At 46.4% G+C, this 14,382-nt stretch overlaps 1 protein-coding gene across 2 annotated transcripts in view; it reads right to left on the bottom strand.

Annotated features, from left to right (window-relative positions):
* Positions 1-13,755, bottom strand: part of YWHAE (tyrosine 3-monooxygenase/tryptophan 5-monooxygenase activation protein epsilon) — a 54,430-nt gene extending 40,675 nt beyond the window's left edge. The window contains exon 1 of one of the 2 annotated variants that reach the window (XM_082244614.1): positions 13,546-13,755. In XM_082244614.1, coding sequence (XP_082100740.1) covers positions 13,546-13,609 — 64 coding nt within the window. In that variant the 5' untranslated portion in view covers positions 13,610-13,755. The remainder of the gene's footprint in view (positions 1-13,545) is intronic. The other variant, XM_082244613.1, reaches the window with a different exon arrangement.
* Between the last annotated feature and the right edge of the window lie 627 nt (positions 13,756-14,382).

Here is a 14,382-nt window from a genome sequence, read left to right as displayed (position 1 = left end):
GTTCTTGGGAGTGGGCGAACAACAGCAGGTCGTCTAGGTATGCGATTACCGACAAACCCTGTAGTCGCATAAATGCCAAGGTCTCTGCCATTACCTTCGTGAATATTCGGGGGGACGAGGAGAGGCCAAAAGGGAGGGCCTGAAATTGCCAGTGCTGAATGTCCTCCCCTGTTTTTACAGCTAACCTCAGGAACTTTTGGCTTTTCTCTGCAATGGGAATGTGCAGGTATGCATCCTTGAGATCTATCGAGGCCATATAGCACTGTGGGGGAAGGATGGTTCTTATCGAATAGATAGAGGCCATCCTGAACTTCCTGTATCTGATTGAACGATTCAGGGGTTTTAAGTTTAAGATTAACCTGTAACTGCCTGAGGGCTTTATCACCACAAAGATGTGGGAGTAAAAACCTTCTCCCACTTCCTTTGCTGAAACTCTCCGAATGACGTTTTGTATTTTTAGTTCCTTGAGAGAGGAGAGTATGGCCCTGGACTTCTGTTCGCATTTTGGCAGATGGGTGATTAACATTCTGGCAGGAGGGGGGCTTGAGAACTCCAGCTGATAACCCTGTCTTATTATCTGCAGGATAAAGGGGCTGGAGGTGATCTCTTCCCACCGAGGGAGAAAGGTCCCCAGTCTTCCTCCCACAGTGGTGAGGTTGTCATTGAGACTTCTTGGGCTGTTCAGGAGGGCGAAAAATAGCCCCCCCGCGGCCCTTCCCTCTTTGACTCCAGGATCTTTTCTGTCCTTCAGATTTCTTTGGAGCCGAAAAATTTTTCTGGGGATAGGACTTTCTATTGAATCCCGTCTTTTTCCCCTGTTTAATTGGGAAGGATTTCTTTCGGTCTGCCGTGTGATCCAGGACTGTTTCTAATCCTGGACCAAATAAGCGGTCCCCTGTAAATGGGATCCCACACAATTTTGCTTTAGAGCCCCCGTCTCCTTGCCAAGTTTTTAACCAGAGGGCTCTTCTAGCCGAATTGGTTAAGGCCGATGACCTGGCCGTCATGCGCACCGACTCCGCAGAGGCATCCGCTATGTATGCTACTCCCCGTAGTAACATGGGAAATGAGGATAATATGGTCTCCTTACAAGTCTCAGCCTCAATATGTGCCTTTATCCGAGTTAGCCAATACTCCATGTTTCTGGCTACTACCGTAATTGCCATGGCAGGTTTAAGATTTCCTAGAGCTGAGTCCCAGGCTTTCTTCAGGAGGGAGTCTGCTCGCTTATCCATGGGATCAGGGAGTGATCCCATATCCTCGAAAGCCAAGTCCGTATGCCTGGAGACTCGCGAAAAGGCTGCGTCCAGTTTAGGTGATTTGTTCCAGACCGCCGAATCATCCTCAGAAAAAGGAAATCTTTTCAGAGCTCCTGAAAAGAAGGGTTTCCTTTCTGGATCCTGCCACTCGCTCTTTATAGTGTCTACTAGGACTTTGTGTACTGGAAAAACCTTTTTCTTTGGTTTGCCCAGACTCGCGTACATTTGATCATGCAAAGATAATGTTTTCTTCTCTTCCTGGATTCCTAGAGTGGTGTGGATAGCCGCTATCAGGCCTTCCACCTCTTCCAGAGACAGCTTGTATCTAGAGGTTCTTTTGGATTCCCCATCCGACCCCTCTGCCTCAGATTCCCCTGGGGAATTGGGGGGTGTGCTATCGCACTCTTCCCCTTGATGTACAGAACCCGCAGGTGCCTCCCCACTTGTAGAGGGTAGTAACTGCGGTGTTGGAGCATTTTCCTGCCGTGCCGACTGGGGGGAACTCTGTGGAAGCTGGGTGTTAGCAAACAATTCCTTAAAGGATTGGAAAGTGCTAGCAAGCTCCTTGACAGAGGTGGCTAAATCTGCGTTTTGACTTTCCGTGTGTTCCTTCACTAAACTCTCCAGACATTCTTTGCATAAGGGTTTAGTCCAAGTTTCCCCCATATTCTCTTTGCAGGAAGGGCATCTCTTCTTGGAAAGATGGGCTGGCTTTTTCTCTGAGGCTTTCTGTAATTTCAAATAAAAAAGGCATAGTTTAAAATCCACTACCTAATGCTCCCCAGCCTGCACAGCTTGCCCCACCAGAGGGTGTTGCTAGGGACGACCATCACCAAGATCCCACAGTGTGACCCTCAGCCTCCCTACTCCCCTTAACTCTAAGGGAACAGAAAAATGGAGCTAGTGGGAGAAGGGAGAACCACCCCAGGCCTCCTTACCTTATGGTGGCTGGTGCTGTTATCTCCCGGAGCGGTAACTGAGGTATGTGCCTCCGACATGCTTCCTGGAGTGGCTCTTCTTAACCTGGCAGCTGTCCCCCAGCTTGCAGGACGCACCAGCCTTTCATATCTGGCGCGCTCACCGCCGCGACCCGGAACCGGAAGTCGCGGTTTGCCGCCGGAAGTGCCCGCCCCTACCGGAAGTGACGTCCCCCGTCATCCGGCCCGGCTGCTCCACACCGCCGCAAGCGGGGGGCGGAATGCACCATGGCGGACGCTCTCCCCGAGCGTGGTGAGCGGGCCCCCCAGCCAAGAAACTCCGCTGAGCGAGGCTGTGGTGATAAAAATTTTCTGCGGCCGACAGGTAAGCGGGTCCCCCCCGGTGCTGTCTTTCTTGGCCGCCTTCTGAGAGTACCTGACTCCCTCTAACTTCAGCCTCCTGGCTTCAGCTAAGGCTCCTCTTGGATGGTGTCTCCCCGCTGGAGGAAACACCAGAACTGAGGCAGCCAGCTGGAGGGAGGCTTAAATCCAATAAATTGGGGCGGTGTTTCCTAAGAAGGGAGGAGCCAGGTTCTCTCAGAAGTGCCTGTCCTGAAAGACGATAAGGGAAAGTATATTTGAGTTAAGAATATATTCTAATATACTTTCTTAAACCAGCATTCGGTCTCGGCTTCAGTCAGGTTAACCTAAAAGACTGGAGATTCTACAATCAGATTGGGACACACTGGTCGGTTTTATAAGGATCAAATGAAGGGGGGGGCTGAGGGGCAGGCAAGCACAAAAGCACATTGCACATATGAATGTTAAAACAAATTTGACTGTTGACGATCAAGTCACAGGTTAGGGTGAGATTTAAATCAGATCCAGAGCCTGACCATGATGGGGGGGGGGGGGGCTTAGATCACTAGCTAAACATTTACAAACAATATGACAACTGTATATAAAACGGTTCATATATTAAGATGCTGAATTAACTTTTCTGCCAAAACATTCAAACTTTCAATTTTACAAATTATTATTTCAGGTACTTAGAGCTGTCAATTTACGCAGTGCTTTACATATACATTGTACATTTCCATCAGTCCCCACCCTCAAGGAACTTACAGTCTAAGGTCCCTAACTCACTTTCATACATACACATTAAATAGTAGGGCCAATAAATAGTAGGGCCAATTTAGACAGGTTAACCTTTTATGAAAAAAGTTTATTATTCGCTTAGCAAGTGACCAGGGACTGTAAAGTATGTAATGTAAATATATACATACACACTTTTATAAATCATTCTAGGGCCAGAGTTCCTGTGCGATTCTAAACTGGTAACCCGTAAAGACTTTAAAGCGTAGCCTATGGATACTGTAATTTACTGTAGTTTGTCACCATTACACAAGCATGCGCAATTTTAAGTGTGACAGGTTTACTATTAACCAGGCATAAAATCTTTTATATACATTTTAAAACCAAAATGGGTAATATAGTGTTCAATTTTTTTTTCCCCCCAAAATAAACTATTTGGAAAAAAAAATATTGCAACACCCACCATGTGATTTAGGGATGCACCGAAATTAAAATTCTGGGCTGAAACCAAAGATGCAGGATGCCCTTGGCCGAAAACCCAAAAATTACTCTCTCCCAAATAATTTTAAAATAGATAGAAGAGGGGCATACACCAAAAACAGGCAGCAACGTACACCTGTCGCTGCCACCCTGTCACAGTATATGTACTGCGACGGGTTGGCAAGAGGTTAAATTACCAATGGTATTTTTATTATGCAGCATGAGGGGGTTAATTTATTGCCACTGCTGGTCACTGATGCATTAGTGACCGACCAGTGGCAATTAACCCCTTTGTGCTGCATTAGTGCAACCAGTGTCAGTGTTAATTAACACTGGTTGCACTAATGCAGCACAAAGGGGTTAATTAACTGCCACTGGTCGGTCACCAGAATAAGTATGTTGGTTTGCAGGACAGTTATAGCAGCTACAAACTGGTATATTTACTAGAATTTTTATACTAATGAGGAACCAACTGCCACTGACATCACCAGTGACAAGAGTTACATGGTCACTGTACTAATTACACTGAATGGGAAGGGGTTAACATCTAGGGTGATCAAAGGGGTACCATGTGTAATGCATGTACTGTGCTGCTTTTACGAACACTCTGTTTCTCATCCCTGTTCTGTAACCCTAATTTAGGAGATTACGGAGGAACGTACGCTGACCACGGTAGTCAGAGCATAGCAGCCAAGATTATCGGTGGTCAGCACACAGAGGGGGACATAGGAAATGGCAGGATCAGCCTGGGTTTTTACAGTATCCGGGGGGGGGGGGGGGGCAATATCACTCTAAATGCCACTTTGAGTAGTTTGCAACCACCCAATGTTTTGAATGAAAGTGGAACCGGTGAAGTGACAGACCATCCCTGCAGCCTAAAACAAACGTTTTTAATGTACTAGATTAGATACCCATATTTTGGGATTAATCTAGCGCCAAGACCTGAATAAATGTACAAATACAATACAGAGCTACAGTCATGCATACCTTGCTTTATAAGAAAATGTCAACTGAGTTCCATATTATGGCAATCATTTGATTCGGGCAGAACTGGTGTTAACCAATGAGTCTAGGCAATTTCAGCAGCACCAATAAAGTTCCAGAGGCACAGTATATGAACTCCCTCAAAAAGAACTCCAACACCTAACTGTTAAGGTCATAGGCTGTAAACCTTTTACGAAGCCTCAAGTGTGCCTTTCGTAAAACTACTCCTAAGGGCACAGGTAAAACGAAGCTGAAGTGATAGTGACCAGTCCTACTGTATACAGGAATAACTGCAACAGTAACATGCCATGTCTGGAGATGACAAGTTCAGACTAAATTGGGAAGGTTGGGACACAGGTTGTACCAAATACATTCCACTCTTAAAGACTTCACTGTGCTTCTAGGCATTAAGCCTTTGAAGTGTTTTTATCCATCTCCTGATTTGTACCTGCCCACAACTTTATCCTAGAGATCTTGGGACAGTGCCTTGCCACCCATAGTGGATTGTTGGCTTCAGTTGCACTATCAGGGATTGAAATGCTCTAGGAAAGCTCTCCATGCTGAGCTAATCAAAATGACCACAGTTGAAGGTCAAATGGCTTTGTGTACCATTGAGAAGGTAATTTGCTTCACCTAATTGAGTAAAGTCAGTTTTTGCTTTTTTTCCCCCTGACATGGATTGCTTTCACTTGGAGTAAATACAGCGGGATAAAAACAGTCCTCATTTCAGGATGAAAAGCAAAAAAAAGTGATTAAAATAAAAATAAAAAATAAGGGAGGGGGGGGGGGGGGGAGATTATACACGCAACCTTTAATTTCTATATTAAACTGAATGGGTTATTTTACATACACATTAAGTTCTGCTTAACCAGTTAAAGCAGGGCTAAACCCTCCTATCCTTTTCAGCCAACAGAGCTGCAATCTTGGCCTCTGATCTGTAGTTGCCACGGTGCTGCACATGATCAGGTATGACACCAGCCATTTGATTGTTTGACAGCACAAATAAGACAGTTTGTATTCCCAGCATGCCAAGAATGTAATGGTTTATTGAAACTGTTAAATTGGCTTAGTCCTGCTTTAAGAATGAAGCTTACAGGCTTCAAGCAGCAAGTTTGTCTTTTGCACTCAGTCTTGCCATGTTCACAACGGCCCCTTACCCGAAGGCCTTTCCAACAAAATCTTCCCTCAACCCCTGTAAGCCCCTTGCATGCAAGTGTTGCCCAAAACAAACTTGAGAAGAGGTCAACTGAAAACCTAGCAATTTGGAAGTGGTAAAAAGTAAGCAAGCCACACTTACACCCTTAATCGGCTGCAAAAGGGTTTACACGTGCTGCAGCGCAAAGCAAAAATGATCGCCTTGTCCTGTGAGGCAAGCAGTACTGCATGCAGTATACGATCCAGGGGATCAAAGCAAGGATCACTGCATGCAAACACCTTCTGAAAAATGATCCACCGCAGAACAATTTTTAGAGAGCAGCACTAGAGTAAATGAGCCCTAATGGTTAAAAAAAAAAAAAAAAAAAGAAGAACAAAAGCCTAATTATACAAGGTCTCGGAAAGAACAATGTCTCGGAAAGAACAATCATGATTTACTGCCTTTGTTGTCCATACATTTAAAATGCACAGATATACAAGCTCAACAAAAGATCTTGGATCTAAGGTATCTAAAGCTAGCCACACATGGATCACAATTCACTGGATTTCAATTCATGTATGAAATCAACTTCTGTACAACCACAGTGTCAAGATTTTGGCCACGTGATCAGTGTGAATGGCTATAGCCAGCAGTGCTGATCAGTTTTCTGATGTGGGGCAGTCTACCCACCAACAGAATACAGAGGCACAGCAGCAGGATTAGGGGGAAGCATTTCAATATGCTGATAAAATAAAAAAAAGAATCCTCTATGGTATGGGTGCTCAACCTGTGGCCCTCCAGCTGTTAAGAAACTACAAGTGCCATGAGGCATTGCAAGCATGACTTTCAAAGGCAGAGACATGAGACTTAGTTTTGCAACAGCTGGAGGGCCACAGGTTGCACACCAATGATCTTTTGGCTGCTTAAAAGGCATTTAAAATTGTGCAATATTATTCCAAGTCATAGCCAACTTCCTGGCCGCTTCATAGTCTCTGCGCAACTGCGAGTCATCAGAGCTGCACATTAGCTGGCGGTCAAAATAATGCTGCAGGATGTGCAGCTCAAATAATGATATTTCAACTTTCACACAGACCAGCCATTCATAGCCAAAGTTACATGCAGTCTGTCCCTTCAACAGGGTCACCCCTGGCCTCCACCCCCTCCTCCCACCATACAAACCCAAGCATGGGAAGAAAAGGCTACATAAATACAGGATTTGTAGATACCAAAACATTCAGACCAACTTTCATTGGTTTTAAAGTCCAGTCCATGGGTGGAGCAGTTGGGTTAACCTCAAAATTAGAGTTGTCCTTGAAGGTGCACCAGAACATTACCACAGTTACAAGTACTCAGAAATTGCAGATGCAGTGGAGTTTTATGGAGACTTTTTGTTCAGTTAGCGAGTCCTGCAATTATCTTGTGCTTGGCACTAAATGTGTCATGTACTACTGCAGTCCCTTTCAGGAGTGAGCAAAGAAAGTGGCTATATTCCTACATTTAGTTGGGCCATACAGACCACATCCGGTCACACATTAGGATGTTTGAACCGCACACTAAAAAAAAAAAAAAAAAAAATGGGATGTACTGGCAGACACTGCTCTTAACAGGTAAAAAGACTGAAGAAATAGGACTTTTTAAAAAAAAAAAAAGAAAAAAAAAAGGTCTAGAGATATTAAAGTGGGAGTAAACCCCTTTTTTGGCACTTATACCTACAGGTAAGCCTTAGTCTTAACTGTAGGTACAGTGAATATCTCCTAAACCTGCAGTTTAGGTGATAGTCGCATTGCATGCAGCTTTAAAGGGACAGCATACCTGTGCCTTCCCTTCAGAGCTGTCACTGGGGCAGTGACTCCTACATGCTCAGTAATTGAAAGCCCATACAGTGGGCAGAGCGCTGTAGGAAGCATTTGCAAGAGCCTGACATTGCATCCACTAACCACCGACTGTGGGTGCAATACTTTTTGCAGGGACCTGTGAGAAATAAATAGGTTTTTATTACCTGCAAACTATATGCTTTTATGAGGTTTTTCTTAAAAAGATAAAAATCTTAAACATGTAACTGAAATGCAAAATTGCCACAAAGTACCGCAAAAAAAAAAAAAAAAAAAAAAAAAAAAAAAAAACACACCTGTGCCTTGAATTTTACCAAAAAATAAATGTGCACCTTCTGGTAATTAAAGGTGTAACCAGTCTCAAAATAGTATTGATCTGCAGTACTAGCTCCAAGACTGCTGCTACTAACAGGAGATGTCAAACCATTATGCAGGCTCACTGTTCTTGCTAGAGACTGACCGAAGGAAGCAAATCCCTGCCTCCACCAAGATGGCTGTCTCCATATAGAAACCTTGCAACACAAGAAAGGATAGGTCCATAGTGAGGAAAAAAACCAAGATGAAGACCATGGGCATTACTGGTGATAGTTCTCTGCCCTCATGTTTTTTGGAGAACAGCTTGCAGAATTCAATCTCTTGTGGGAGATCCAAATGGACAGATGCAAAAAATCTGAACAAAAACTGATTTCTCACCACCTCGTCTGAAACACATTTCTATGGTCAACAGTGCGCTGCAGTGCTCACAATTCACCCCCACAGTGCATGGCCAGCAGGTGGCAAAAGAGGATTTTGTATTTGAAATCAAAGTTAAGTCTCGCTTTATCATAATTACATTCCAATGGACCAGTTGAGCAGAGAATAGGTGCCTAAAAGAAGAGACCAGAAACACTTCATTTTTCACCAACACAGCCTCTGTGTTCCTGTGCACCACTTCCATGTACAAGCGTGCACTCATTTCCTAAAAGGTTTCCCTGTACAAGCGTGCACTCATTTCCTAAAAGGTTTCCCTGTACAAGCATGCACTCATTTTCTAAAAGGTTTCCCTGATCTCCCACTTCGGACCTACATGTTTGATAGTTCCAGCAACCCATAAAATCCTCCCTAGTCACCTTTGTATGGCAGCATAGGCATCACCACATAAGGCAAGTACTGCGGGCAGCTTATGTAACAGATACTAAAGTTTTAAGTACCTAGATAAGTTCAACTTTGCAAAAAAAAAAAAAAAGCATTTTTTGTTCCATTTTACTAGGAGCCTGCAAAGCATTGCACCCACAATCAGTAGATCACAGGTGCAATGCAGTACTCCTGCAGACTGTCAGTGTTAGCTGTCTGCTCGTACCTCACACAAATAGGCAGTTACACACTGACAGAAGAAAATACCTAGAGCACACAGAGCCATGATAGCTCCTTGAGAACTACATGGAGACAGCCGCAAAGGTTGTTGGTCCTATTCACAGAACAATAAATGATGAGGCCTGGAGGGTTGGAGCCCTGTATGGCCACCGTTTCGGTTTTAAATTGACAGCAAATTACAGGGAAAAGATTCCACAATTACTAGAAGCAGCGAGTCAGGGAGAGGCTGCAGAAGTAGGAACATGTTCCACCCTAAAAACAGGTGAAATATGTTCTTAAAAAAGAAAATGCACATTTTTTGCAGGAAAAAAGTACACTTATTTTTTGTTGCAAAAGCCTGGAAAGCATTGCACCAGTGATCAGCAGATTGCTGATGCCATGGCAGGTCTCATGCACACTGTCAGTGTATCGGCTTACCCATACATTCCATACAGGAAGACTCAATGAACTACCACAGCATCATAGTAGTTCATTGAGAACTAGAAGCAGACAGCTGCAAAGGATGTTGGTGCTTGTAGTTCATTCAGACACAGCTATGCATCTGAATGACTGTGGGCAGAGCCCTGCGGGGGGGGGGGGGAGAGCTGCAGCACTGGGAACATGTTCCCAAAGGTGAACTTATCCTGTAAGTCCTAAAAGGTTTCCATGATCTTCCTTCTCGGATTCTGAGGTCTCAAAATTCCAAGCACATCACAGGCCCAGTCTATTCCTCCGTCTGCCTGACTATGTTGGCATAGGCATCATCATAGCGTCCACTTGCAGTTTTTCTCCCAATAGTGCACAGTAAAGGGTGGCTCCATGGGATCCTGTGGGGCTGTAAAGTCACCCAGGGGTTCAGCAACACAGGGCAGCGAACTCAAGACTGGTTAACAGAGGGGTGAGCTTTTGTAGAAAAAGGCAGCACACAAAAGGCAAGTACTGAGGGCAGCTTGTGTAACGGATATTAAAATGTTAGGGTTTAATAACAGTGCAAGACAATTTTATTTCAGATTCACTTGTGCGGTGTATGGTCTATAACAAGTAATGTGTACACGTAAACCTTAAAAGGATTGTAAAGGCAGGAGGTTGTCACATCAATGCATTAAGGAAAAAAAAAAAAAAAAAAAAAAAAAGCTTTGAGCAACAGCCCCCCTCAGACTCAGCAGCAGGGGACAGGGCCTAGGTGCAGCTCAGACAAGGAGCTGCGGCTTAGGTGCCCCCATAGCAAGCTGCATGCTGTAGGGGCACTCATCAGGAGAGAGGGGCCAGGAGTACCAAAGAGGGACCCGACAATAGGATCAGGGCTGCTTTGTGCAAAACCACTACACAGAGCAGACAAGTATAACCGGTTTGCTTTTTTTTTGCTTAAAAAACACAAACGAGACTTTAGCATCACTTTAATTAACAATTACAGCTTATTGTAAAGTGGAGTCATCCCCTTTTCCTTATTTGAAGAATACTGGTTCTTCCTTCCCGCTTTCCACAAAAAAAAATTATAATAGAAAGATACATGTGTTGTGAAGCGCAGCCCATACTTCTGCCTCTCTCACAGACCAGAGTGGCATCCCCTGCTGCCCACAGCGTCCTGGGAAACTCCAGTCACATTTTAGGAGACTTTGGGGCAGTCTAGCAGCACTAAGGTCGCAGATTCGACTTCCAACCACAGCACTACCTGCCTGGAGTTTGTATGTTCTCCATGTACCCGTGTGGGTTTCCTCTCACACTCCAAAGACATGCTGAAAGATTAATTGGCTCTAGTATGTGTATGCATACCTTAGAATGCAAGCTAGAGCTGCACGATTAATTGTTAAAAAAATGGCGATCACAATTTACCCACCCCTTTACGATCTTAAAAACGGCATGTTCTTGATTCTTACAGAGCTGTTCTCTGCTCACTCACAGCTGTCAAAAAAAAGAGCCCCCAGCAAATGTTTATCAACATTATTAAGGCTGCTAGATAACTATAAACAAAATGTTTTACAATGTATCATTTAATTTAACCTCTTAAAGACTAAGGGTCCACTGTGTGCAGAGACGGAGCTGTCAGATCCCCGCTGTCCTATGGGGGAATTGGATGAGAACGCTGGACTGCCTATCCTTTCTCATTCGATCCGCCAGAAAATAGGGTTTCCATCCATCCAGATTAGACACAGGATGGCAGCGGGTGTCAGCGTCCGCTGACATCCGCTGCCCCATAGGGATGCATGGGGGATCCGATCATGTCCGCCTACAAAACAGACAGGTGGATCTGATGGACCGTAGGTGTGAAAGGGGCCAAAGCCTTTCTGACACTTGCTTACAAAAATCAGTGTTTCCTAGAAAATTTAGAACCCTCAAACTTTTTTTTTTTTTTAGCAGAGACCCTATAGCAGGGATCCTCAAACAACGGCCCCCAGCTGTTGCAGAACTACACCTCCCATGAGGCATTGTAAAACTGACATTCACAGACATGATGGGAATTGTAGTTCCTGAATAGCTGGAGGGCCATAGTTTGAAGACCCTTTCCCCAGCGAATAAAATTGCAACCATTGCAATCTTTTATGTCACACTATATTTGCACAGAAGTCTTTTAAACCCATTTCTTTTGGGAAAAATACACTTTAAAAAAAAAAAACTCCAAGGGCTCTTTCACACGGGCGGTCCGATCAGATCCACCTGTCAGTTTTTTTAGGTGGATCTGATCGGATGCCCCATTCAGCCCTATGAAGCAGCGGTGACATGTCCGCTGACACCCGCATCCGATCCTGTCCGTGAAATCCAGACGGAAACCCTATTTTCCATCCGTCCTGGGGATCGGATGAGAGCGGACAGGCGGTCCGCTCTCATCCGATCCCCCATAGAGAGCAGCGGTGGCTGTGACACCTCCCTCACCGCAAGCGGAGACGGAGCTGTCATCCGCCGGCTCAGCGGGGATCGCGGATCGATCCCCACTGAGCAGCACGGATCCGCCTACGTGTGAAAGAGCCCTATTTATTTGTACAATGTAAAAGATGTTACGCCGAGAATCGTGATCTTTATTCTAAGCAAAGCAAAAAAATAGTGAATCTCATTTTATCCAGAATCGTGCAGCTCTATTGTAAGCAACTTGAGGACAGGGACTGATGTGAATTGATGGTGCTATACAAGTACCTGTAATAAATACATAATATAAACCTAGTACACTGCACATCAGGGAGCTGGCTGCAAGAACCCGGAAGAGACAGCCGACTCTCGATGACATAAGCAAAGAAGATGGCAGCACGGCAGATTGCAGAACGGTGGGATTCTCTGCACCTGTGAGTCTGTCTTTAGAGAATAACCCAGAAAAACAGGAGAAAGAAGAATTAAACACATAAGGGGGAATTCGACTTGACCTCTGCAACAGCTAAAATATAAAAAAGAATGCTGGGTTCCAAAAATGGTTAATACAGACGAGGGCAAAAAGCAACAGCATCTTCCCTTAGGGTGCCTGCAAATGACATACTGCACACTGGCACCCCTTTAAACAGAACGGATAAAACGCCTGGAGATGGGGGAGGAATCAGCACTTCGTGTTCTACCAATGCCTCTGAATGTCGGAGACCGGCACGGCGATAGTTAAACATCAACGTAATTAACAAACGCTGATCCACCAGACGTGCCAATCCGCCTTCTCCGCACCGCCATGGGTGTAGGTAGGCTGCGGAGGGCGAGCCACCCTGCAGGACGCACCCTTTCCCATGAGGAGAAGATCGCTGGATGTCAGGGACCGGTCTAACGAGAATGAATGAAATCAGGGGCCCGTGCCTTTGGGCGGAGGTTCCCACAGAGCTGATCCCGCCCCGTCATCACCATGACAAGGCCAAAGACTGGGGAAACTCCCACTGATGGCCATAGTGACCCCGAGACCGGGCGACACCCCTGCATCGTACACGGGGCCCCACAATTATAGAAAAAAAATATATATTATGAGAGATGGTGGTGGGGGGGGGAGCGGGGGTGCCACCACCCTAATCACTAATGAGACAAAGGCTGCCACACACAATGACTGGACACTGAATACAAGGAGCTGCCTGTCAGGGAATGAGCCCACTAGGGCAGTGCAAGGCATGCTGGGATTTGTAGTCCCCCAGGATGATATTGAGGAATGGGGGGGGGGGGTGACCTCGTTGGTGTCACCCCTGCATTGTGGTGACATTGATGCGGTCCACGCCCTGTCTATACCCGGCTCAGAGGCCCCCTCCAGCCGCCGGCCAGCCCTCCTCCCCCGGGTCTCGCCCTACTCGGCGGTCGCCATTTTGCAGCCGTCTCTCTTCCTGCCCGCCGCCCTTCCGCCGCAGAGCTCCCCCGCCGGTGTCAGCCTTCCCCTCCCCCTCCAACACCGAACCCGGCTTCAACCCCCCGACCAGGAAAACAGCCCCCCGCCGCCCGGCCGGCCTCTCCTTTGTGCTCTCCTCCCTTCCACAGACCGTCCGCCATTTTGTCTCGCCTCCATTCTCTCCGCCCGCCGACCTATGAGAGAGGGGGGGGGGAAAAAGCCGCCCGTTCCTTACCGTCATATCGCTCAGCCTGTTCAGCCAGCTTGGCTTGGTACACTAGATCCTCTCGCTCTTCCATGGCGGTAGCTAGCGGCTGTTAAGGGTGATCTACTGGGCGGATGGAAGCCGATTGTAGGTGTCCGTCTCCCAGCAGCGCCTCTGTCTCTCTAGCCGAGCCCGGGAAAGATGGCGGCTCCTTGATCCGGGAACTTCCGCCTGCGCACGCGGACAATCGCTCAGCTCTATGGCAACGGCTCCCTGGCAACAGCAGCAGGCGCGGCAGGAGGAGGCGTGGCGCGAGCTTCTTGCGTCAGCGGGGGGCGTGGGCGCGGCTAAATCCCGAGCATCCCTTAAATGGGAGCGCGGCGGGCACGGCCTTGGGTGTCACTTTTAAACACTGCGTGGGGTGGGGGGGTGTGTGAGAGAGGGCGTGTGCGCTGTTCAGGGACATTGTGTGCAACACTCCTAGCCTTTATGTGCACAAACACGTAGTAATAACAAATAAAGATATGCTCTTATCAACCATGCTATTACGTTTTCCTGAGGAGAGCTGGTGAATACATTTGGGCCAATCCCTGGAAGTGTGGAGGCGGGGCACAAATGTTACTTGCGTTCCCATTATTCATTTAGGTATCAATAAAATATGGTAGGCAGCGTGTAACCTGAGTGGGCAAACAAGTATAAGTCCCCATTCACATTGGCGCAATTTGACAGGTCGAATCGCAACCTATTGCCGGCAATTGGAGCGTCCCAATTGGCACGACGCCGACTTTGCGGCACCTCACTGATTTCCAAAAATAGTTCCTGCACTACTTTTGGCGATTTCAATAGACATCTGTGCATGAACCCGCA

The sequence above is a fragment of the Pelophylax lessonae genome, assembly GCF_965119305.1.
Source record: "Pelophylax lessonae genome assembly, chromosome: 2".
Taxonomy (NCBI): Eukaryota; Metazoa; Chordata; class Amphibia; order Anura; family Ranidae; genus Pelophylax; species Pelophylax lessonae.
Note: the sequence above shows the minus strand (reverse complement) of the source record. Positions and strands in the feature narration are given on the sequence as shown.